At 36.4% G+C, this 27,353-nt stretch overlaps 1 protein-coding gene across 1 annotated transcript in view; it reads right to left on the reverse strand.

Moving 5' to 3' along the window:
- Window positions 1–27,044, reverse strand: part of COL14A1 (collagen, type XIV, alpha 1) — a 220,417-nt gene extending 193,373 nt beyond the window's left edge. Inside the window, exons 1-4 of the mRNA XM_012646547.1 lie at window positions 26,939–27,044; window positions 17,657–17,773; window positions 13,788–13,931; window positions 7,045–7,131 (exon numbers count right to left, since the gene is read on the reverse strand). Coding sequence (XP_012502001.1) covers window positions 7,045–7,131; window positions 13,788–13,931; window positions 17,657–17,773; window positions 26,939–27,026 — 436 coding nt within the window. The 5' untranslated portion in view covers window positions 27,027–27,044. The remainder of the gene's footprint in view (window positions 1–7,044; window positions 7,132–13,787; window positions 13,932–17,656; window positions 17,774–26,938) is intronic.
- Window positions 27,045–27,353: the final 309 nt, after the last annotated feature.

Genomic DNA, 27,353 nt, shown 5'->3' on the forward strand with positions numbered 1-27,353 from the left:
AAAAAACAAAAATAAAGAAGGTTGGTGATCTTAAGTGAAAAAATCATTGAGAGAGAAAATGAAAAAGAAATCCTATGCTACTTTTCCTCTCTGTCTCATAATCTTTTTCAATCTGGCTCTGTATTCTTGTGCAAAACTCCAAAAATAACTAAAGAAAGCTGTTTGGACAACAATGGAGAAATAGCCATTAATGCAAATGTGCCAATGTTATGCTCAAAGGCAAATACCACTTTTGTTTGCAAGTTGGTTTTGGATTATTGAAGAAACATGTACAGTAGATTGAAAACAAGTAACTATTTAACTGCACAGCAACTTCTGTTAAGGATCTCTTTGCATTTAAACTAAAATTCTAAAATATTTGAAATATGTCTGATTGTATCTGAGGCACTATCAATGTAGACTCTTATGCCAGAAAATTGTAGACTGCAGGGAAAACAAAGAGCAGCATAGTTCACTGTGCATCATGACACTACCACATCTTGGAAGAGGAGCTTATAAGTGCTGCATTAAAGCCCTGGGTAGGGAAGGTCTTTTTGTCTCCCGTGGGCCTCACTAATGGTTCAACCTCCTGGGAGCCCTAACTCTGGCCTGGATTGTCACCACTGTTTATAACTTATTTCTTAAGACAATTCTTCTACACAACCAGTGCTCTCCCAAAGTCCTCACTGTACCTGCACACACTTTATGGGAGCCCTCGCCTGAACGAGAAAGCCACCTTTTTTTCCACAAGCCTCCTGAAAGTTCTGCCTCTAGCCCAGGTCTTCATCACTACAATAAACCTGAAGATAGCACCTCCTGAAAGTGGGCTCAGGAAAGACCCCATCCATAAACAACATATTCATTGAGGAAGCCAACCAACTGCTGAAAGAATATTCCTTCTCCAAATGTTTGTTAGTATTTATCAGAACATGTGCCAATATTACCCTCACTTTTCCATTGTCCACTTCTTTGTTTTTAATTTATTTCACTCGATCCTAGGTTTTGGAAGGGCAAGAGGAATGTGAATTAGGGCAAAGAAACTGAGAAGTTAGGACAGTTTAGAAATACATAGCTGTAGTTAATAAATTCTGGGGCCAAACTCTAATCCATAAACAGAAGATAGATTTTACTTTGAATGCCATTCTCTAAGCACAGAGTGACAAAAAAATACCAATCCAAACCTGAGAACTGGCTTGTAAATCCTCCATAAAAGATATTAACAAATTTGTTTTACTTAAAGAAACACAGAAAAGATAAGTCGGAAACTAATGAGTTTGGTTACTTGGAAGGGGTGAATAAAGGAGAGTGGAAGGAATAGCAGTGATACTTCTTTTTGAGTATTACCCTTTTGTATATTTTTTTACTTTAGGAACAGCATCAATGTTTTATATACTCTCAAATTAACCCAACTGTATTAAAAATGAATAACAAAACCACAGTGAATAGGGAAGAAAAAAACTAAGCCAAGATCTTTTTGAACACATATATTATATACCCCAGACTAAAAGCAAATATTGAACTCTAGTTAATAGATTTGTTTGTCTGTTTTGTAGTGTGCACAGATTAGCAATTCTAAAACTAGTCCTATAATTGAGCATTTAAGTAGATACATTTAGAATATCAGGAGCCGTATTTCTTACTCTCTTGAAAAGGAAGTTATAAGTATGGAAAGAGGGAGTGCTAGAAGGAACCCTATGATGTGAGTAAAGATAGATATAAGATACAGTAAAATTGATTGATAGATAGATGATGTATAAATAGAGAATTATATAGATAACGGTGTGACTCTACAGAAGCAATAAGCACATCTAGTACCCACATTTTGGTTTTTAAACACCATTCTCCATGAAAAGAAACCAGGATTCCTGGAAGAAATGGTTCATTAGAGGGCTGAGCAGAAAAAGTACAAGAAGAACCTAGAATATAAAGTTTGTGCCAGAAAGTAAGAAACAGTTTAAAGAATGGTGGGAGGCAGGTTAAAAAAAATAGGAAACAGTTTGAAATAGTTCCCACTGAGCAAATCTGGAACAATTTGAGTACTAAAATAAATAATGACAGTAAGGGATTACAATCCATCAAATAAAATAAGAATCCTTTAGTCCATACTGATATAAATAGAAAAATAAAAGTGGAAGAAGGAAAAAAATCTTCTTTACAGTACAATGCCAACTAATAAATGTAGAATGAACAATGGACATAGAAAAATTATCATTTGAGAAACATCTAATAGTAACTGACTCACACAAAAATCATCAATGGATGCTAAAACAAATGGGTGAAATTTTAATGAGAAACAGAATATTTACATAGCCTCAAAATATCTCCTCCTAAGTTACCTACTTATTGCAAGGGGAAATATATATCTGGAAGACTTCACCTTAACCAGGAGTTTATAAATCAAAAAGTTAAGCTTAAACAGTCATGCTGAAATGGGAGACAAGACCTTAGACCCCTTCAAAGTGGGAAGTTGGAATCAATACTTTTCATTGTAAAGGAGGCACCCTCAAAGGGCCATAGCTTTAGTGAAATGTTAGACTAGAAAAATAATTGTTTTCCAGTAAAGGAAATGACAGTGAAGGAAAGTGTTTGGATTGGCCTAAGCTCTATGTGGGGGAAAATTGTTTCTCCTGTAAATTTGTAACCATGGACAAGCCTTGAATGTCCCACACCAAAAAATTAACATAAAATGCTTCTAGGTTGGCAGCAACCAAAGGGCACCTTTCTGGATGGTGCTCTTAAACCATGCTGTAAAGAATTCCCACATGAGTTCACAAAGCAAAGTGACACATCATACAAAGAAACAGCACTGTGAGTGAAAGTCAGTATAAAAAAGAAACAGAAGAATTTAACCCCAAAATACTTTAGATAATAGAATTGTTGGGTTCAGAATATAAAATATAACATTCAAATATCAGAATACTGAAAAATTAAAGTGTAACAGAGTAGTATCAAGTTTTGCAGACTTGATAAAAAAGCAAACATAATTTCTAGAAATAAAATATTTCCTCATTGAAAAGAACAGGCCTAAAGAGTATATTAGAAAAAAGAAAAAATAATAATTAGTCTTCCAGGTCCTGAAAGAGAAATAGAACCTAAAATGTCATTTATAAAATCAGAGAGGTAGAAAATGAGTATTAAAAAACATAAATCATCAAAAGAGACCATCATAAACTTAATTGAGAGAGAGAGAATATAAGTAGTTGAGAGAAAGAATATTTGAAGCATGAAAGGCTGAGACTTTTCGGATACTGGTCAAAGATATAAATGTTGATTCTGGAAGCACAAAGAAATCTACAACTAGACTAATTATATAGTGCAAGAGAATACCAAAGATGAAAGACAGCAAGCCGGAAACACATTGAGAGAGAAAAGAGTTACTTAAAAAGGAATGATACTTAGATTGAAAACAGGCTTGTCAATAAAACAACAGGAGCCAGAAGATAATGAAATATCTTTGAAATGATTGGGGACAACTACTCCCAATCTGGAATCCAACTAATCTTTCAATAGTGATGGTGGGGTGAAGATATTTTTGCATTAATGAAAACAAGTTTACCACCACAGATACTCTGTAAGGAAAAGGAGCATATAGAGAAAGTCTGAGATACAAGATGGAATGGTGAACAAAGAAACTTTATAGGCAAATCTGGACAAACATTAATTGTTTAAAAAATCACTACAATAAATATAAGACCTTCCTGAGGTAAAAAAAAAAAAAAAAGGTTAATGTATTTGTCAAGAATTGTGTATAAGATGGAAGATTAGTAATTGAATTTAAAGAATTATAAAATTTTGTATTGTTGGGAAATGGTAAAGATATTGATTAGTCTTGGGCTTTGTTAAGTTTTATATGCATGTTAAAATTTTAATTATAACCACACAAAACAATGCAGAAGGAATGAATACTTTCTAGGGCAGTAGAGGGGTAAAATGGATTTTAAAAAAAGGAAATTTGATCAATTCTAAGTAAGGTGTAAAAGGAAAAAAAGGATAGGAAAAATGTAGGATAATAGAAAGCACAGAATAAATGGTAAGTCCAAAATTATCAGTATCTTGAATAAATTTAAGTGAACTAAAGTTATGAAATAAAATAAAGAGATCGAATGATTTGAATGCAACTAAATCTTCTTTTCAAGATTACTCACCTTGAATCTGAGGACACAAATAGAGTGAAAGTTAGAGTAAACAACCAATGTATTATGTTAGTACTAAACAAAATAAAGGTTGTGTAGCTATATTAATAGTAGACAAAACAGTCTTTGAGGCAAATATTGAATCACTAACAATAAAAGAGGTCATTACAAAATAACAAAAAGAAAAATTCACTAGGAAAATATAACAACTCTTATTTCGTAAAGCAAAATTGCCAGAGTTATAAATAGAAATGGACAACTATCAGTGAGGGAGATTAAAACACACATTTTTCTCAAGAACACATGGTATGGTTTTGAAAATTTACCACATTTAAATAATAAAATATCTCAACAAATTTCCAAGACTATTCCTACCCACCATGTTCTCTTACCACAATGCAACAGTTAGGCATCAATAACAAATAAATAGCCTTTTGAAACCTCCAGATGTTTAGAAATTAATAACATATTTCTAAGTAACTCATGTACCAAAGAAGAAAATCTAATGGAAATTAGAAAATAGCATGAGCTACATCATAACGTTACTACATCTCAAAATCTATGTGATGCTATTCAAGCAGCACTTGGATATTCATACCTTTAAGGAATTCATATAATAGAAAAGAAAAAAGATTAAAATTATTGAGATAAACATCGAATTCAGGAAGTTGGAAGAAAGAAACTATAATAAAGAAGGAAGTGAATATTAGACATAAAAACATAAAATAAAGATACCATAGAGAGGAACTATGAAAATATGCATACACTGCCACTGTATAAACAATTTCAAGGCATATACTCTAGAATAATTCTGCCACATGCACAGAAGGAGACATGAACAAGGATATTTACAACAAATTAATAATAGCAAAATATTGGTAACATCAAGAGTAGAAGGGTTAAATACATTGGGGTATATTTATCCAATGGAATTCTATTCTATACAACAAAGAAAATGAATAAATGGGCTCTATGTAAATCAATATGACCAAAAAAAGCCTCATATTAGATTTTTTTAAAAAAGGGAATTGCAAAAGTATACATCCACTATGACAAAATGTATATAGAAGTTACATAAACTGAATGTATAATTAAATATGGTTTAAGGATGCATATATATTTGGTAAAATGGCAAAGACACACATAGAAATGATAAACACTGAATTGAGGGTAGTTGTAGCCTCCTCCAAGAGGGGAAAGGGAATCTATACAGATAACCAGTGAGTTTCAACTGTATAGTAATATGTTATTTTCTTAAACTGGACAAACACGCTTATCATATTATTTTTACACATTTTCTATCTCTGACACATTTAATAATAAATTATAACAAATATAAGTATAAAACTGTACATTATTAGAAGAAAAATAGGCAAATGGCTCATATTATACAAAAATTACAAAGCCAAGAAGCATAAAAATCACATTAGCACATTTCTTATGAATTTTTTTATTACATTAAAGATTCTCAAAAAGACGAATAAGGTTGTAAGGCAAATGACACACCAGAAGAAAATATTTGCAAAAATATAATAATATAATAGAAAAAGGTATCATATCCAAAATATTGAGAAATTTTCTATACATTCATTAAAGAAAACAAGACAATACAAAAGTGCACAGGAAAAAGTACAAATGTAAAATGTTCAACTTTTAGTAATAAAAAAATGTAAATTAAATTAATGAGACATTGGGAAAATTTTTAAATATTGAGGATTTCAAATGTTGAAAAGCATATATGAAATAATTCCTGTTGTACATTGTTGGCAGAAGTATAAATTATTGAAAAAAATGTAAGTCAGTATTGATAGAGCCTGCCATCTATGAATCTGGCAGTCTAAAATTTGCATATGTTTTGACCCCGCCATTCCACAGTTAGAAATATGCTTATCGCAGCATGTTTGTCTTAGTGAAAATTAGAAAACACTTAAATGTCCATCAATAGAAGAATCATCAATAAATTATAATGATGAACAAATTATAATCAATAGGGGAATAATCAATAAATATAAATTATACTATAATATCTATAATAATATAGATATACTATCCAGCCATTAAAAGGAATTAGGTAGACTAATAATAATATCTAACATTATTCAATGATATGTAGAGGGCAGGGTGTAGTGGCTCATTCCTGTAATCCTAGCACTTTGGGAGGCCAATGCGGGAGGATCAATTGATGCCAAGTAGAGACCAGCCTGAGCAACATAGCGAGACTCCATCTCTACAAAAATTTTTTTTAAAAACTAGCCAGGTATGGTGGCATGTGCCTATAGTCCCAACTACTCGGGAGGCTGATACAGGAGGATCACTTGAGCCAGGAATTTAAGGTTGCAGTGAGCTATGATCATGCCACTGAATGCTAGCTCAGGGGACAGAACAAGACGCTGTCTTAAAAAAAAAAAAAAAAAAGGTAGGCAGCATTCTAAGTATTTTATGTACATCAACACAATTTATTCCAAATAACTCTATGAAGTAAATCCTATTATCCACATTTTACAGATGAGGACATAAAGACATAGAAATTTGGATAACTAGTATAAAATCACTCAAGCTTAAAAGTGGTAAAGGCAGGCTTTGAATTCAGGCAGGCGAATGGGAGAGCCCGTGTAATTTACCACTGGGTGATCCCACCTCCTGCCTCCTACCTGTACTGACATGGAAAGGTCTCCAAGTGAAAAAGCAATGCACAGAACACAAAACATAATATGACAGGCTGTACATACATGTTTGTATATTCATAGGAAGGTGACTGAAAGGTCACATGTGTTGACAGTCACCATGTGTGGGGAAGTAAGGAGGAGTGAGAGGGGCCAAAGGCAATCTTCCTATTAGATCTGTGCTCTTCCAATGGGACCAGCAGCCATGTGTGTATTGCCTGAGTAATTAACCCAACTCCCCAAATGAGCCAATCAAAAGAATCTCTGACCTTCTGGTGAAGATGCTTTACTCCCATTTCCTTTGTCCACAACCTTGCCTCTGGGCTTTGGATCCTTTCTTTTTTCTAAATCTTTAACTGGAAGAAAAGTAGAAACACAGCAACATGTTATGTTAAAGTCTAAAAGAAAACATCCAATGAGTTTCACTAAAACCTTTGAAAGCCCTAAAAGTATTAATAGAAATTAGCTCCATGGTACAAACTCATCCCAAATATTAGAAACTGCTATTTTTTTCAACCTTTTTGAGAAAGGTAGAAAGCACTTAAGAAATTACTTTGGTTGAATCTTCACTGTGGGCAGGTATATCAAATGAATTTAATTCTGTATAACTGTTGTACAATCAGCATAACTCTCACCATCTCATACATGTGGGAATGAAGAAGCAAGAAGCTAAAACACATCTCATAAAACCAGTAAGTGTTGGCATAGGTTTCAAGTCATATATTGAAGTCTCTTTACTTAGCCTATGAGCTTGGTCCCCATTCTAGAAAGATCTTAGCCACAAATATTCCCATTTGGAATTGCTTTATCTGCAATAAAAGGTGGAAAACCCATAGCAATTTCCTTTCAAACTTTAAAAATACGTTTCTCTATTAATAAATGGCAGTGTTTCTTTGTCACTTTAATTAGGAAATATTCAGGGACCAAAAATGCCTCTTGGCCTTTTAACACATTCTTACCAATCTACACCATTAGCTTAACTTCCCACTGCATTCTCTGTTTAAAACTGCAGCAGCTTTCCTGCCATTGCTTGACACCTTAGTTGTTTGAAGCAGTCAAGACCATTGCCAAATGGCAATGGTTTCTGCACAAATAAAATACCTATGGATAGATTCACAGTTTGGTTGTCAGGAGTGGGTTTCACTCTTCTCTCCCCTGCCCTGCCCTGAGGTCTCCTTCAACCATCTGGCCACAGAAAGGAGCTCAAACTAGCTGAGCTCACCAGCAATGGCTCTGTGGGCTGGGAATTTCCTTGTCCAGGATCCCTGGCCCAGGACCCATGTGGCTTTCCTGTGGGGGGAAGGGTGCTCTGAGAGTGCACTCCAGCTCTGATCCACACTACAATCTCCTCTCAGTTCTGTGTATGAGGGCTCCCTCACCTCTCGAGATTAGTTCACAAATCACCCTTCCATACCCCCCAAACAACACAGTTGAGTTCTGGTAGTATAGAATCTGGCCTGTGGGCCTCTCCTCAAGTCCCCCTAGGTCAATCCCTGACCATGCCAGAGAGAAGTGTGCAGGTTCTGAGTTGCCCACAGAGTGCTTAAGCAGGTTTTTTGTCCCTCCATTTCCTGCTTCAGGGTGTGCTCTGCTCTGCTGGAGCAGCCAGGTGACCAGCATGGGACTTGATTAAATTAAAAAGCTTCTGCACAGCAAAGGAAATAATCAATAGAGCAAATAGATAATCTACATAATGGGACAAAATATTTGCAAACTATACATTCGATAAAGGACTAATATCCAGAATCTACAAAGAACTCAAACAAATCAGGAAGAAAAAAACAACTCCATTAAAAAGTGGGCAAAAGACATGAACAGAAGCTTTTCAAAAGAAGATAAACAAATGGCCAACAAACATGAAAAAATGTTCAACATCACTAATGATCAGGGAAATGCAAATTAAAACCACAGTGAGATATCATCTTACCCCTGTCAGAATGGCTTTTATTAAAAAGTCCAAAAACAACAGATGCTAGCATGGGCACAGAGAGAAAGGAATGCTTATATACTGTTGGTGGGACTGCAAATTAGTACAACCTCTATGGAAACCAGTATGGAGATTTCTCAAAGAACTAAATGTAGACCTACCATTCAATCCAACAATCTCACTACTGGGTATCTACTAAAAAGAAAAGAAGTCATTTTATCAAAAAGACACCTATATTCAAATGTTTATTGCAGCACAATTTACAATTGCAAAGATATGGAATCAACTCAAGTGCCCATCAATTCACGAGTGGATTAACAAAATGTGGTATATATATATATCATGGAATAATACTCAGCCATAAAAAGAAATGAATTAATGTCTTTTACAGCAATTTGGATGGAACTGGAGACCATTATCCTAAGTGAAGTATCTCAAGAATGGAAAAACAAACACCACATCTTCTATTTAATAATTTGGAACTAATTGATGGGCACACATGAGCACAGACAGAAGTAAAAATCATTGGAAATCAAGAAGGGAGAGGGGGAGGGGAGAGAAAGGGAGGGGTAAAATCCTACCTAACAGGTACAATGAACACTATTTGGATGATGGGCACACTTACAGCCTTGACTAAAACATTATAAAAGCTATCCACGTAACAAAAACATTTGTACCTCCTTAATATTTTGAAATAAAAGAAAAAGAGAAGAAAGCAAGAAAGAAGGAAGGAAGGAGGCAAGGAAGCAAGGGAGGGAAGGAGGGAAAAATACTTGTGGAAATGCAGAAGGAAGCCAATGGCAAAATATTTCATTTAATTGTTACATTCACTTCATGGAAATAAGCAAATTTATTGGAGGGTGAGCTATATAGGGGAAGCAATGATTTCCTCCGAACCATCCTTGCTCCCTTCTCCAGGATGTTGTTCCATTAATCCTGTCTTTATCACGTACTCCTCCTCTTTCTTTCCACTAGCTGCCATCTCTTTGCTGAAAGGGTTTGAGATTTGTCATATTCCAAGGTGATGTAACTCTAATTCTATTATTTCTTTCCTTAGAAACTTTCCTTGGCTTTCTGGTACCCAGAAATTAAATTCTAAGATTGAAAAACAACTAAAAATATAAGACACCTTGATCCTGCTATGGCTACTGACCTAATTTTTTATATCCATTTTTTTAGATCTCATTCTCTGACTTCTTTATAAGTATTGGCACTTTGGAGCACCCCTCCTTTAAATTCTCCTCTTTCTTAGTTTTTACAAAGGCATTTTCCTGGTTTTCTCCTATTCCTCTGACCACTCCTTTACATTCTCATTCTTTGGATACTTTTTCTACTTCCATTCCTGAAACATGATCATATACTAAAGTTGCCTTGCATCGTTGTACACTCCGCCTGTAATTTTTCCATCCCACAATTTTAATTCTCACCCATCCATAGATAATTTCCAAATCTGTATCTTTCAACTCCACCCACTCATGGGCTATGGCCCCAAATTGCCTTCATTTTCTAAAAGAAAACAAATCTGCAACTTTAATATGAGAAAGATTATGGTGAGCAATGGCAGAGATAGAAACAGATCTAAGATTCTTTTTTCTAAAGTCCTTTTCTAGGGAAACTTCATGGGAAAGATTACCTTTGAGCCAGACTTTGAAAAACAGGCAGGATTTTGCAGGCATTCTGAAGAGGAAAAATGGTGGCTAAAAAGAATGTTTGCCAAGATAGAGTGTAAAAAATTCTTTTAATTTCATGTTGCCTCAACATCCATTTTAAATATAAGTTGGACTTTCTCATACCAGAAGCAGGGCTCAGTCATCCTTGACACAGTTTCTAGTTCTACACCCACCCCCACGCCAGTATTCTCACTGTGGTCAATCCAGATAGCTCCCTTTTAAAGCTGCTCCCTGAGGACCACCACCCTGTTTGACAGCTACATATGGCCAATTTGACTGGCCCCACTGACCCTCACACCTGCAGGGACTGTGCAAATATGCCACAGGGACCACCTCTCAGTCACAGTGTGACCTCCTGGAATTCGTGCCTGCTTGCTTTAAACCCACCAATTAAAACTCCTCATGGGAAACCTGTTTGGATAACACCCTAAAGCCAATAAAGGCTTTGACCCACGGGTCCTCCACCCTCCCTGTGCTCCCTGATCTCTGTGTGTGTGGCCTCCAGACATGCTGTGTAACCCTCAAGACATATAAGTAATAAACTCTTTATTTCCATCTTGTGTCTGTCCTAATTATTGAAGAGGTGTTCTTTACATTAAAGATTGTAAATAAAAACATGGGGCCATACCACCAGTCTACCAATAAACAAACAAACAAAAATAAAACAGCAGTCATTTTGGAAGCTGGGCCACTAGGTCACATATAAGGTACAACAAACATGTTACACTAATCTGTTGTTTCCTCCACGTAGGGGCAAAATCCATTAGAAAACAGACTGTCAATGAGCAGGGTGGTATTACTCACAACAACAATGGCTACCACGCTCCACTATGTGTTGAAGTAAGTTAACCTGCACAATAATAGGCACATGTCATCACCCCTACCCCCAGATGAGGAAACTGAGGCTAGAAGTGGTTGAGCTGCTTGTGGCAGATTTGGTATGTTAATATCCAGCAGATCAGACATGCTTTTCTGTCTTTAAAACACAAAGATTGTTTCGGATGCTTCCCTGTGTATCAAAATACGGACTCATAAAGAATCCAAATCCCTGCACTGAATGCAAACTGATATCCACAAGGCTTTCTCTTGACCACCATTTTCCTGGATCCAACCATGAAAGTTTTCTAGGCAGGGGAGACCAGACTTTAGGTCTATCTCATAGAGAGCAAGAACGTAACTGAAACGCAAAAGGGAAAAGGAAGTTATCCAAACAATTTTAACTTCATTCTTACAAACTGTGACTTGGGTAGAACTAATCCCTCTATCCTGCCAACAAAAATAACATAGCTGAAAATGTATATACTTACATATCATTTATCTAGCTAACCACTTAGACTATTTCACTACAATCATCTTAACAGAGCTAAGCAAGCTGAAAATAAATGAATTTCCTTCTAAGTGCTTTGAAAAAGTAGCTACTGGGAAAGCTTTTGAAGCCTCTCTGTATTTCTTCTGCTGCTCAGTTGGTGGAATATTTTCAATAATTAACTGCAAAACCTTCAGACTACAGGAAAATGAATCGTTTCTCCTTATCCCTTTCACTGTTTCTCACAAACTTTAAGTGAAGTGATTTCATACCTCATGTAGGAATGTCAGAGGCCAGAAACTAAAGTGAAGTACCAATAAAATGAGACAGAAGGCTGATTTATACTAAAAATAACATGAAAACCTTTTCCAGAGCTTCTGGACAACGTGAATCTCTAAAGAATGTAACATTTACAACACCCACTTGTCATGCTGACAGGTGGATTTACTGAATATCATTGTTCAGAAGTTTCAAGAGGTAGCAGGTTAACAAAGTTTTGTCTTGTTTTAATTTTTTTTAAAGGCATAAAATATGTCTCACAAAACATTACTCAGAAGAGGAAGGAAAGAAAGAGGGAGGGAGGGGTTGTAGAAAATCTAGATAGAACATTGCTACACACAGAGTTCCAGAACTCACAGCCTCACAGATTTGTGGATTAACCCTATGGTAGGATTTTCAAAGCTATTGTTTAAAATGAGAAAAAAAACTATTTGAAATGATATCTATAATTTTCTTCAAAAATAATAAGAAAAGGGAGATGTGGGAGTATAGATAAAACAAGACTGGCCATGAATAGGTAATTGCTGAAGCCAGCTGATGGCTACTTAGGCGTTCATTATACTCTTCTGTTGACTTTTTAAATTATGATTTAAATTGTTTTTAATAGTAAGTTGGGGTTTTGGTTTTTTTTTTTTTAAAAAAAGAGTCTATTTAAGCAATGAAGTAACAGAAAATTAACCAGGGTTGGCCTCTTCCATTTTCATTCACAATACAAAAAAATTTGTCCTTCCTGTTTGAAAGCCCACTTTTAGGAAGAGGGAGTTGCTATAGTCTCTGGTCATTGGAATATAAGGTTCGTTGAGGCAGAGATTTTTCATGTGCCCAGTGCCTAGAACAGGACCTGGCATTTAAATGAAAAAGAAAAAGAATGGATGAATGAATGTCTCCCGAGAGACAGAAGAATCAAAGCTAGTGTGGACAACTTTTAAACTCAATATAAGGAAAAACTTCGTAATGGAACTGTGGGAACATACATTGGGTTGCCTCAGGGCTTTCTTTCCTGCTTAAAATGTCCTCTGCATGCCCTATACTTTCTGTTGGACCAGTAATTTTTGAGAACTGGCTCTAACATGAGGCCTTCCCACATCCACCCTTTCCCAGCCCATCACTGGGGCAGAGAGAACACCTCTTGTCACAGAATGCTATGTGTGTCTCTCTCTAACACTTATCACATTGTATCTGTTTACAGATTTGCTTGTTGTGGAGACTGGCATAGAACAGGCCCTTAAAAAACAGGCCCCTAATTATTGGAAAGAGTTAAATTCCCTGTTGTTTAGGTTGTTTTCGTAGAGGCTGTATTGGCACTGTCTGGGGATCCTAGAGGAGATGAAAGCATCATTCATTCAGTCATTCACGTTAGTGGAGCACCTGTTATTAACAAGTATCAGGCATATAATATGCAGCTTCAGTAAAATGAGAAATAAAAAAAATTTGAGTCATTGTCTTCAAAGACTTCATAGGCTTATGGGGGACACAGAGAAGTAAATAAGCAATTACAATATGGTGTGACTGTACAACCATAGGGGAAGCTCTGGAAGCTAAGAAATCATATAGGAGATGCCTGGGTAAGGTGTAGGGGACAATGTCAGGGAAGGCATTTGAAAACTAAAACAGAGAGTTTAAGTAGGAATTCAGAAAAGTCGGGAAAGGGAAGGGCAGGAAAGTATTAGAGACAGGAGGAATTCACAGAAGGTTGAACTGAAGGTCTTTTAAGATCTCTACAAATCTAAAATATCTAGTATTTTAACCCCTTAGAATACATATCACAGACTCAAATCCAGTGCTCGGACAGAGTCCCATAGTGGTACTTTAAGACCTTTAAATACATACTTCTGAATTGGCCTTGAGCCGGCTTGCTTTCTTTGTCTTTATGGTATGCAATAATTTGAACTGTGTAATTCTGGTCTGGCATAAGACCTTGAATAATTGCTTTAGTTGCAGTGTTCTGGAGATTCAACTGATTAGTTTTTCCACCTATAATAAAACAGAAAGATAAATTAGTTCTAAGATATAAAGTTACATGTATACATATATGTATATAGCACATATTAGTGACATAGTTTTCATTCTCATTTTTAGTTGCACTCTTTTTACATTAGATAACTTAAACAATTTTTTCATCATAACATACTATTGCTTTTATATGCTAGGAAAAGCCATAGTACAAGATCAGAAGACAGCAAGTCCTCAACATTGATGTACTCTTCAAGGAAAGAACTCCACTTAAAAGTGAAGGGAGAGGTATGGGCAGGCCAAATATAATTACCCACGTGCGAATTTTTTCTATGGCCTCTCTAAAGTGAGTCAAAGCATCCTTGAAACAAGAGCAATTTAATTATCTTAAATCTGACACTGCTAGCTCAGGATGCTGAAGGAACCACTCATCCCCTGGCTACTTAAAAGTTACTTGGTTCATCAAAAGATTCACAATCCCATTACCTCTCCATCAAATTAGACTGATGTCTAAGGCTTTCCTGAAAATACTGTTGATTAAATATTCAACATTTATGCAAAATTCTAAATTTTACCTTTCCTCTCTAATTTCTGGCAGCAATTACTGTGCCTGAGAAAAGAGAAATAAATGTACAACTCTCTCTAACAGTTACAATGAGAGAGGTCTTACATTTGCTGAATTAATCAAACATAACAGATTTTAATATCTTTTAATCATATTCTAATAAAATTAATTTTGTTAAGTCTGAAATTTAGTGCTGACATTATCCATGCTGCCTGCTACCAGAGGGCAAAACTGAGTCTTTCTCTTGCCAAAATGCATTTCCTTAAAAGCATTTGTGTCCAAGATTTTTAATTTGGTGTCATAAATTTCTTCAATCATTTAAAACTCATCTACTACAAAGTGAATCAAATCAAACTTTCATAATGCATATTTCACTAAAAAAAAAGTTCCCCCCAAAACTCCGTATATTAGAGTCCCTCTTTGAGAGTCTAAGAGCGTGTTATTTTATTAAAGGATTTAACAATCCTGCAACAAAATAGCTTTAAACTCTGTTCAAACCAGCATTTCCCAAATTTATTTGACCATTAAACCATTTGGTTGCACAATAGTTATTAGCATCCCAAAGAATACCATGGAATAAGCTTTGAGAACGACTAGCATAAACAATATTTGGACCATGTCTCATAGTGCTAAAACATCTCTAAACATTTTGTGGCTAGATGTGTTTATTATTCCTTTTATTTACTATGTTTAATCAAGTAGATTCCAGAGTGTCAAGATTGTTTGATTGGCTTGGGCCAATGCAGTAAGGATGTTGGGTAAAATAAACCTACTATTCCTCAAGAAATAATTTGCTTTTATCTTCAATTTTTACTTTGTCACAGGAGATATTTAAGCAAGAGCTGAACATCTATTTTTTGGGTGAACTCTTGCAGAGGAGACTGAAGAATCAGGTTGAGGTTTGGTTCAGAGGCCACTCAAGTCAATTCCAACATTCTATGATTCCTCAATAACACCTGCTTGGGGTAATTAATAGTTTGGTATTAACAGTAATTAATCAGGAAAAGTTCAACAACTGATTACCTGGAGAAAAATAATTACTTTTCAAGATCAAACATGGGGGATTCTCAGAGGTACCACAAATTATTAATAGTAACTTGTATTTAATACTAGTCTCCACAAGGGAGTCGCTTCTGTAGGCCAACAAGGGGAAAATTGGCATATGGTATAGCTCAATCAGAAGTAATTCTAATGAGCTGATGAGCACTATTTCTTAATAAAAGAAGTGTCCTTTTTAGTCACCAAGCAAGAAGCTGGGTGTTTCATCTGTTTGTAGTGTTTGAAATTTTAAATCAACTATGTAAGATGTCCACATTTATCAACAACAGAGCATCTGTCTCCCTCATTAAATCAGCTGGGAAAAGGTCACCAACAGAAATGAGTTCAGGTTCCTATAACCCTCTTTATCACTAATAAAGAGAAAAAAAACCTATATTTACATAAATATATATTGTACTAATATGCAAGTATTATGTGCTTGTTATGTACTATGTGAAAATGAATCCTTGGAGAGGAAATGATAGCTGAGTGCATCTTTATAACAATCATAGGTAACATTTACTGAGCACTTACTACATGGCAGTCACTATTCTAAGTGCTTTATGTTTATTTTAGTCCTCACAACTGGTGCTTCCCAAATTAATGTGCACAGGAATCAACTGGGAATCTTTTTAAAATTCAGATGCTGACTCAGGAGGTCGATGGTGGAGACCAATACTCTGCATTTCTAACAAGCTCTCAAGTAATGCCTGTGCTGCTGGTCCCAGATCAACCTTGAATTGCAAGATCATAAAAACTCCATTAGGTGAATACTAATATTGTTTGAGCATTTTACAGATGAAGAAACTGTGGCACTGAGAGATTAAATAACTTGCCTGAATCACGCTACTTATAAGTGACAATGAGACAGGGAAAGGGCAGGCACTGCTTCAGGCATTGCTTTAGGCATTGCTTCAGGAATTGCTTAATTGTGCAGGCAGTGCTTAATTGAGTCAGGAAGTCTTGAAACAAGGTTTAGAGCGCTGATCAAGACAAGATGGAGGCAGGACAAGTTCCAAAGGGTTAGAACCAAGATGGCAGAGAAATCCACTGCCTCTTGACTGTGCAGCTTCATTATACCATCATTACCATAAAATTACCATAAAAGTTTCTAAGGAAACCTCCCACTCCCATCATGCACCTGAGCCATGACACTTCCTGTTTGACCATATTTGGTCAAAAGGAGGGTGTCGCTCTCATTCCTGGAAAACACTGCCCCGTTCGAAGAAATAACATAAGTATATTCCTCCCCTTGTTTAGCCTATAATTAAGCCATTGCTTAAATAGAGAAGCTAAAAGAACCACGGAGCTGGTTCTCCTCCACAGGGAGAACTATCCTCTACTCTGTGGAGTAGATTTTCTATACTTCTTGAATAAAACTCAATGTCACTTTATACTGTCAGCTTGCTCCTGAATTCTTTTCTTGTGTGAAGCCAAGAATCCACTTGCACTTCAAGTAATTCCAGCGTTGGGAACCACTTTCTGTGACAACAGAACTAGATTTTGAATTCAAGCAATCCAGTTGTTGATCCCATCTTTGTCCTCATGACGCCATGTAGCCGTGACAATTCCCCTACACTCTCTGTATTGTTTTTAGCTTATTATATTTATATAATAAAAACAAAATATGAGAAATAAAAATTCAACCAAAATTTAATTTAAAACATTTTTACATAACTATTCATGATCGATAAATTTGTTCAACTTATGCTTTTTCTACTTTGTCACTTATTTTCACAATATCTACTTAGCCTTTAAAACTTTAATGTATATTTGCTGAATAATATTCTTTCAAGTTAATTAATCATAATTTATTCAACCAGTCACAAGTATTGGACACCCAAGTGTACTACATTTTTTTTTAAGCATCAATGAACCAAAAATATTCATTCTATGTCTAAACAAAGGATGTAAAACTTTTTGATTGTCTGCAAATTAAGAGAATTACAGTGAGTGCAAGAGCCACTTTTTACACTTTGGGGAACGTTATGTCCTTAATTGGAGGGTAATATTTTAAGCTCAAATGATTAAATAAAACCAAAAGCTTTCCAATGATCCTAAAGCAATGCTTGGCACAAAGTGTTTTTAGTTACCTATCTATAAAAAATTGCTAATGATCTAGAAAACAGTCCATTGTTTTTACCTGAAGCTGGAGTCACAAGAAGTTTGTATCCACCAAATTTCCCTCTTGGCGCTTTCCATGAAATCTGTATACTGTCATGAGATAATACATTATATCTTAACCTTGTAGGTGGAGCCACTAAAAAGGAAAAACAAAAGCTGTTTAAACATTGAAACATTTACATTTCCACTAGATTAGTTGAAAAGTCAAAGTAACATAATCAAAATACAAAGACTTCATCATCCTCGAATCATGTTCTTTCTACAACCCCATTAAGAGCATTTGTTTCTTACCCAATGGACACCCACTTGTCAAATAGCACTGATCTGATGTCAAAGAACTAAGGCTATTAGAATTTAATACTCTAGCCTAGTATAGTAATTGAAGCCAATCTTCTAAAATACTTTCATTATGTTATAAGGATTTTTTTCTACTTGGAACATGTGAGCTTTTATAATCTACTGGGACCTGTTGTATGCCTTTAGGTTTCTTGGTAATCCAGTGTGTTTGATAATATGATAATTTGAGAAGGCTGTTACAGACATGTTATGGTAATAAGATATTCATTTAAAAACATTTGAGAAAGAGATTATAAAGGCATTCAGGATCAAATGAAAGATAATTATGTTTTGTAAACTTGGATCCACTCTTCAAGTGCAGCTGATTTATGTACCTGTCAGAAAGATACAAAGCACGTAGTCATAAATCAACCCAGAAGATTTAATCTTTTCTGACAGTTTACAAAAATGAGTAGATCTGTATTACTTTTTGTGCCAGTCATTCAAACTTCAAAACACATTTTTGGCATCCTATGTAAATGTTCCAGAATTTCAAAAAAGTAAGAAAGTTTTTATTATATAATACCTAAACTAATTTGTTAACAAAGAAATGTTAATACTTAACAGAAAAGTTATCACTTATGCCCAACCCAACTTTTATGTCCAACCTCCTTTCTCATTTTAGGAAAGAGTATAGAGTATAAAGGGGAGAGAAACAAATATCCTTCTAAATCTATACAGGACATAATAAAGCGTTTGGACATTACTTTATTCCCAGTTCTGCCACTTACTAGCTAAATGACCTTGAGCAAGAGATTGTTTCTTCCAAAACCTCAGTTTCCTTATTTTTAGAAAAGGTGACAGCAATACTTTCTGAAAAGGAGAGATGACAACTTTAAATCAGACAATGTATATAATGAATACACTGCATTATAATAGATCGTCAACAAATATTTGTTCTCCTTCTGCCTTACTTCATCTAATGGTTGAGCTCAAAATCTCATTTAATCCTCACAAAAATACATTACTATCCCAATTTTATAAATAAAGGAACTGAGGCACAGCTAAGAGACTTGCCGAAGTTTACACACTGGGAAGAACAATCTCTGACCCCAGATGAAATGCACTGTTTCTTTGGAAGATGATCCTTATTAAGAAGTCACCCTTCACTTAGCTAGAAGAATGAAGAATTTACTACTGTGCAAACCCTCCACTCATCGAAATCAGTAAGCATTCAAAGACACAATCCGAAGAGTAGATCTTCTTTCTAGTTGTCCTTTCCTACCTCTAAGTAGAGAATGCCAGCCATGCAGAACAAAAACATTAGCTTCTTGTTCTCAATTTGACATGAATGGAAGAAAGAGTTTACATTTCTTTGGTTAAAAGGAAAGTATGAGTTTATCATATGAACAACTATTTTCAAATGGAAGAGGAATGTGCCTAAACCTAACAGAAACTGTTACTATTTTTGCATAGTGTTCAAGTTAGGGGAAAAAAATCAGTTTATAGATAGGTTCTTATTACTTATGGAAGACAATTTAAAATAAGAATTAAAAAATTTTAAACAGTGTATCCAAGTTGCTGAGCCAAATCAAATCCATGGGCCGGTAGATATCATTGACCAAGCTTTCGCATGAACACACTGGTGAAAGAAAGCTGGCATGCCTGGGAAACAGCAAGTGGGAAAGGACAAGTAGGATGGAGGCTTCCACTCAGGCAGTTCCAAGCGGGTCAACAAATTCTGTTAGCACTCCAGGTGTGTTGACATCTCAAGGAGAGCAAAGAAGTTAACATTCAGGATTGCTAGGTTAAAGATTAGAAATCTTTAGAGTATTTTCTATTCATGCTGTTCTTTCAATCAGCAGTCCTGGCCGAGCACAGTGGCTCACGTCTGTAATCCTAGCACTCTGGGAGGCTGAGGCAGGAGCATTGCTTGAGCTCAGGAGTTCGAGACCAGCCTAAGCAAGAATAAGACCCCCCGTGTCCACTAAAAATAGAAAAATTAGCAAGGCTTCATGGCACATGCCTGTAGTCCCAGATACTGGGGAGGCTGAGGCAGGAGGGCCACTTGGGCCCAGGAGTTTGAGGTTGCAATGAGCTACAATGATGCCACTGCACTCTAGCTGGAGTGATAGAGTGAGACTATGTCTCAAAAAAAATCAGCAGTCCCCAGCCTTTTTGGCACCAGTGACCCAGGGACCGATTCCATGGAAGACAATTTTTCCATGGTGGGGGTGGGGGGACCAGGGGGGCGGAACTCAGGCGGAGATGCAAGCGACAGGGAGCTGTAAATACAGATGAAGCTTCCCTGGCCACTCACCTCTTGCTGTGTGGTCGCATTCCTAAGTCTCATGGAAGACAATTTTTCCAGGGAGGGATGCAGGGGAGGGGAGCTTCAGGCAGTGATGTGGTGTGTGGCCTAGTTCCTAACAGGCCACGGACAGGTACTAGGCCATAGCTGGGGGTTGGGGACCCACAGCTTTAAATGTTGTCTGAATTTCTAGCCCTCAACATCTCTTTGATCAACAGATAATCTTCTAAACCTCCAGCAGAAAATAATGAGGGTAACATAGACCATGCTCAAATAATTCAGATAGTGGAACCCCAAGTGACATTGGCTCAAGGAAACAAAGTGTGAAGCAAACGCAACACTCAAATCCAGTAATACTCAATTCTTTTATTAATTTACAAACCATTCACATGGCTACAGTCCCATTACAACTGCTAGCGAAAAGCAATACCACTATTACCTTTTATCAACAGACCACACCTATTGCCTATATAAGTATAAATATTCTCACACTCATAAAAAGAAAATCTTTGTTAGACACAAAGTTCATATTTCCTTTAGGTTTTTGCCCTTAGAGGAAAAACATTGAAAAGAAGAAATGCTAGTTAAAAAAGAAAGAGGCATGAGGTCACAGCTCAAAGTTAGCTCTTTTCCCCTTCTGGAGGGCATTGGGACTTGAGCCCAGAGCAAGGGCTGCAAGATTGACAGAAACACTGTAAGTGCAGTGGAGAAATAATTGCTCTTATCTCATGGAACAAAAATTTGTGTATATTTAATACTAGACCCATGATTTTTCTTTTTGCAAGCACGAAGGAAGTGCTTTCTATACATATACTTAACTTCCAGTAATAATTATGAACGCTCGCATGAACTTGACTCAAAAGTTAACTTGTGTCAGTTCAAATCCTAACCTTTTCAAAAAGACACATGTCAAGTGTAAAATTTGATTTCGAGCACACACCAAGAACCCAAAAGAAGCCAACCAACCCCTTCTTTGCTTGGTGAAATCAGGCTTGCAGTGTGGAATTAGGCCCAGTACAACACTGGTGAATGTATGAACTTCATCCTAAAGGGGGATTGAGGAGGAAGACTGAGGAGCATCCACTCATCGTTTTCTGCTCCACTGCAAGGTTAGGCTCTTACTGAAAGTATAGGGGTATTTTTGTTTTGCTGTGTCATATTGTGCTTTGTTTGAGAGGGAATATTTTCTTTAAACCCAAAGAATTTCACTGCAATCATTCCTATAGAAGCTCGTAGGCAGGAGAGAAATTTTTATGTCATTCCACTGAAGCCTCACTGTTACCAAGCATTTAGGCAATTGTATTTCATACTACTTATTAAAGGACTAACTTTCTGCTGTCTCCTTTTCTTCCTTTCTCCCTTCCTTCTTTCCTTTATTTCTTCTCAACTCAATTTGAAATCTTGCTGTTTTGACAAGTGACAGCCTGTACAAAGATTTATGTCAATAAAATATTCTCATTAATTTCTTAAAAGGCTACTTTTTACACAGGGATGCTGCAATGGACATCTTGTGTTCCTCACCATCCACAATCACATCCCCTCTGCCTTATTTGACAGCACCCTGGTTTTCTTCCAAGAAACAACACGCCTTCCCCCCTGCATAGGGCCTTGGCTGCACTATCCATCAGCCATCCTCTCCTGGCCAAGGGGTGGGAAAATGACCCAAACCAGGTCAAGCTGACTCGTCCAAGAATCTGAACTTGACTCCAGTGATGGAAGGATGGAAAATCGCTCCAGTCATTCCAATGGCATGCCCTAAAGAAAATGGTCATTAGTTCCTACAAACTGTATCCCAGGGGGTTCCCAGATTCCTACCCTTTTCAAAGCTTGATAATTTAACTTTTACTTTGATTATATGAGCTACAGCATTACCTACTAGTAATACATTTTTGCTTAAGTTGGCTGGAGAAAGTTTCTTTTATTAACAACCAAAAATCTCTAACTGTAGAGATGAAGCAGTGCAGGTCACACTGAGAATGTTTTCCTCTTTAAAATATAGTTTAGGGTGAGAAGTTGATAGGACAACCAATTAAATTTATTTTTTTTTAAGACCTTTAAACAGCAGAGAAGTATCTGGCTGTTTTTCCAAGTGATTTTAAAAAAACAAACCAAAGCGGGGTGGGAGGGATGGGTGTATTCACACCTAATGGGTGCAGTGAGCACTGTCTGGGGGATGGACACACTTGAAGCTCTCAGTCAGGCAGGGCAAAGGCAATATATGTAACCTAAACACTTGTACCCCCATAATATGCTGAAATAAAAAAAATTAAAAATTAAAAAAAAATTTGTCTAAAACCTTAACTTTTTATCTCATTTTTTCCATTAAATGCATAGCCCAAATGTTTTATAAACAGGAGCAATTAAATGTGGGGAGACGTATACTGTGGGATATGCTAGAGGGTTCTTTTTATTGTGTTCAGAACCTAATATGTTATAATTTCATGGTCCATTATAAAGATCCTAAAAACAGCAGTAAGGAACATATTCTCAACTTACAAATATGTTTGATTACTATTAGCAAAACATATGTATAAATGTGTTAACACAGAGGCCTTTATAAAGTTAAATCTAGCCTCCATGCAAAGTCTTCAATTTTATATGCCTTGAGGTTTTTAAATGACAGTTACTTTACCTGCAGTGGTTCCTTCTTACAGCCACCCAAAACAAACACTGCTAGAGCTGAGTACATATTTACTGTGAAATTCTAAGAAAGTACTGATGCCATCATTCTGTCACTGCCGTACGCATGCTTTTCCTACAACCAACACATTACTTTTTCTGTATTTCAGGTCATTCAACTTTTCTTGAAAAGATTCTAGAATAATCCGGGTGTAAACAATTACTTGAGCCAATGTGGGTCAACAGTTCTTGGAGAGGGCAAATTTTTCATAAAATATTACATGGAGAGACTAAATGGTAAAGCACATTTTGTTGATTAGTGAGTTAAGGAGGGGGGATTTATTTCCTGCATGCCTTTTAATATTAATTGTGTTAGTTCCCTGTTGCTGCTGTGACAAATTGCACAGTCTTAGTGGATTGAACCAAGACATTGTTTATCTTACAGTTTGGGGGGTCAGAAGTTTGAAATAGGTCTCACTGGACTAAAATCAAGGTGTTGGAAGGGTTGCATTCCTTTTTGGAGGCTCTAAGAGAGAATCCACTTTCTTGCCTTTTTTAGCTTCTAGAAGTTTTCCACATTCCTTGACTTGTGGCCACCTTCCATCTTCAAAGCCAGCAGTGGCCAGTCGTCTTTCTCATGTGGAATCACTGACAATGGCCCCTCTGCCTCCCTCTTCCATATTAAAGCCCTTTGCCATTACACCGGGCCCACCCAAATAATCCAGGGTAATCTCCCTATTTTAAGGTCAACTGACTATGAACCTTAATTCAATCTGATGTCTGAATTCCCCCTTGCCATATAATATATTCACAGGTTCTAACAATTAGGATGTAAACATCTTTGCAGGCTCATTATTCCTATTATCACACTTGACATTTGTTGCTACTTTTTCATAAATATGACTCTAAAGATGTCTATGTGGCTTTGCAAATTAATATCAAACTTGGCCAAGCCACAGGAACTCACTACTAAATTTGCTTTCAAAGCAGAAAATCAATCCAATAAAGCAATTCATATTCTTTATTCCTTGTTCAAAATCAATCATGTAAATAAGCAGTGTCATGGTAGAAATAAGATGAGGTTTCTCAAAGGTCTCACATATTTTCCTAATCACCAAAGCCAGTGACATCTAAAACCTTTTCTTACTGGGATTTCCTCCAGTATGTACCCACCGTGTTCCTTCTTGAAAATTTCTCCAGCCTTCACTTCTAGGCCACTACATTCTCCTGACTCTCCTTGTAATTGATTTTTTTTTTTTGATTCTTTCAATCAGTCATTTTTCTTCTACTAAACTCTCTTAACTGTTGATGTTCTACAGACTTCATCCTCACTTTTTTTTTTTTTTTTTAGCAAGACAAGGTCTCACTGTCATCACCTAAGCTGAAGTGCAGAGGCTCAGTTACAGGTCCCTGCTGCCCTGAATTCTTGGGTTCAAGCGATTCTCCTGCCTCAGCCTCCCGAGTAGCTAGAACTACAGCCATGCACCACCACACCTGGTTAATTTTTTAACATTTTTTAGAGATGGGGTCTCGCTATGTTGACCAGGGCTGGTCTCAAACTCCTGGCTTTAAGCAATCCTTCTGCCTTGGCCTCCCAGATTGCTGAGATTATAGGCATAAACCACTGAACTAGGCCCATCCTCACTTCCTTCTATTAAGATATCCCTTTCTAATTCTACCTTGAAGGCTTCAAATGTCCCTATAAACTAATTCCCAAGTAAAATACAATTCAAATATAATCTTCTGCCCTGATCTTTTCCCCCTGAACTCCAGACCACCAGCTGCCTACCAGACGCCTCCAGCTGCATGTCCCACAAACACCTTAAACTTCATATATCTGCCTTAGACTGAACTCATTATCTTCCACTTCAAATACTTGCTTTATCTGTTAATCTCTTCAACAAATGTCTACTATGACTGAAGCATTATTCTGTACTGGAGACACAGACACTAAAGAGAGAACCACTACCTTTAGTGAGGTAAGGTAAACAGACAATTAAGATGCAAAGATATAAAAGCAGTAATGGCACAGGGGTTGAAGGTAAAGGCCCCATTCACTCAGGTCTCTAGCACAAAGCTTCAGAGTTGTCTGCAGTGTCTCCCTCTCTTCCATCTGTTTCCACATTTAATTAGCAAACACGTTCTAACTCTTCTACCTCTTAAATGATTCTTGGATTCATTCATTCTCTTCTCTCTAGTCACATTGCCTACTTCAGACCTTCAACACCTATTTCATTGACAATTTAATATCTTTTAACAGTCTCTCATACCTAACTTATTCTTATCCCTCAAGGCCCTATGGATCACAAATATGAGTATCATCAATATCACTGTCAGAGTGTTTTTCTAAAACACAGAGCTGTTTAAAATCTTCCATAATCAGCTTCAATCTCTCTTTCCATCTTTGTCTTTTGCCGCAAACCCCACATAACCTATATTATGATCTATCTGCTTATACTTCTGTCTCCCTTGTGGACAGTAAGCTACTTGAAGGAAGATAAAAAGAATTTTATTCAGCTCTGAATCTTGAACTTGATGCACAGAATTTGCCCCGTAAGTGTTTATTTGAAACAGAATTTGGCTAACAATGTACATCTGGTAGACAACATCCTTGAAAGTATCCCAGAGGAGCTGTATATGATCAGTTATTCCATGAATAACCATTTCTGAGTTACACTAAACTGAGATGGCCTATGAAGGGCTTAGTGATTGGCCTACCTTTTGCTTCTACGAACCTGTATTTTGTATCCTGAGGTTTAGCAGATGGATTATCTAGGATTCCTGTTATCACTTCTCCAATTGTCACAGCTAAAAGCATTCTTTCATCAACGTAAATAAGACAAGCAGAATTTGTCTACCAAACTGTCCACTATGTGTCCAGTGAAGTAGTTGGAAATATGGTCATTAACCTCAGGTGTATAACAGCTATTCGAACATGCAAAGAGACAAGTTCCATTCCTTTCCAAACAGTTGTGCCTCACTTTAAGGAAGCAGGTTTTTGTGGTTCATGCATTTATCTTTTCAACAACAATCAATGCCAAACATTAGACATTAACATTCCTAAAACCGTTTTATGACATTTACACTTTCTTACTCAGCTGATGCCTGACATTTCATCACCAACACTTTAACCTCTGCAGTTACCATATTTGTCTAGCAATGTCACTTGGTGCTTGTTTGTACTTACTTCAGGGGTAGACACATTTTTTTCTGCAAAGGCCAGATAATATCTTCAGCTTTACAGGATAAACAGTCTCTGTCATGTCTATTTAACTCTGCCATTGTAACATGAAAGCAGCCACAGATAATATATAAGTAAATGTGCATGGTTGTCTTCCCATAAAACTTTATTTATAAAGACAGGCAGTGGGCCAGATTGGGTCCACACATGGTAGTTTGTCAACCCCAGACTTATTTTATAAAAAAGAGTGGAAATGAAAAATAAAAGTGCAGATCCCAGTAATATAAAAAGCAGATATCAAAAATTAAGTCTAATTAAAATAAAGCTAGCAATCATTAGAAATGCTTAAAATGGCTTATCGGCAGCCTCTGTCAGATCCTTAATAGCCTTTAGGCTATATGCTCAGTATTTAATGTAAGGAGAAAAACTAAACCAGGTATGAAGTACTAGAAATATCTTGTAGACACTCTATGTCAGAAACAAGGCATGATTAGGATACACACACACACACACACACACATACACACACACACATTATAATTATAATAAATTAATAAATCTCTATAATTACCAGAGATTTATTAATAGGACTGAGCTCGTAACATGAAAATTTGACTTTCACTGATTAAACTTTCACAGCCTTTTCAGAAGCACTTCAAGAATGAGCTATTTAACCAACTGCCACAAAATTACTATGCTCAGTCACTGGTGAGGTCGTAACCCTCATCAAAGTTATGATACATTTCTACAGTGCAAACAGTTGCTAAAACTCAGCAAAAACCAACACATTGCCCTGCCTAGAAACACAGTTGAGCCAATGGAGCACTATTAGGATAAATAAAATAAAAACGATAATCAGAACCAAGATGTCTAGACTCCCAGACCCTCCTGATTCTCTTAAAGTTTTTGATTACCTTGACCCTGGACGATGGTGCAGAAATATGCAACAGCCAAAAGAGCGGGAAGCAGCCAGTACCGCATCTTGCACTGAAAAATCTTCATTTTATTTTCTGCTTTTTACATGGGATGTAACAGCTGCCTAGAAATGGAGAATACAGGGACATTTTTGAGAACACTGAACATAAAGTGCAAGTAGTCACCTAGGACAGGCAATAAGCCAACACGGATTAGTAATTCATTCAGGAAGTAATTCATTCTTGAGCATCGTGTATTTCACTCTAAAATACAAACTGAATCTACAAACGTAATTCACCACATAAACAGAAGCAAAAACAAAAACCAAATGATTCTCTCAATAGACGCAGAAAGAGCATTTGACAAAATTCAACACCCTTTTATGATAAGAACGCTTAACAAAATAGGCATAGA

Source organism: Propithecus coquereli, unplaced genomic scaffold (genome assembly GCF_000956105.1).
Source record: "Propithecus coquereli isolate 6110/MARCELLA unplaced genomic scaffold, Pcoq_1.0 Scaffold247, whole genome shotgun sequence".
Lineage (NCBI taxonomy): Eukaryota > Metazoa > Chordata > Mammalia > Primates > Indriidae > Propithecus > Propithecus coquereli.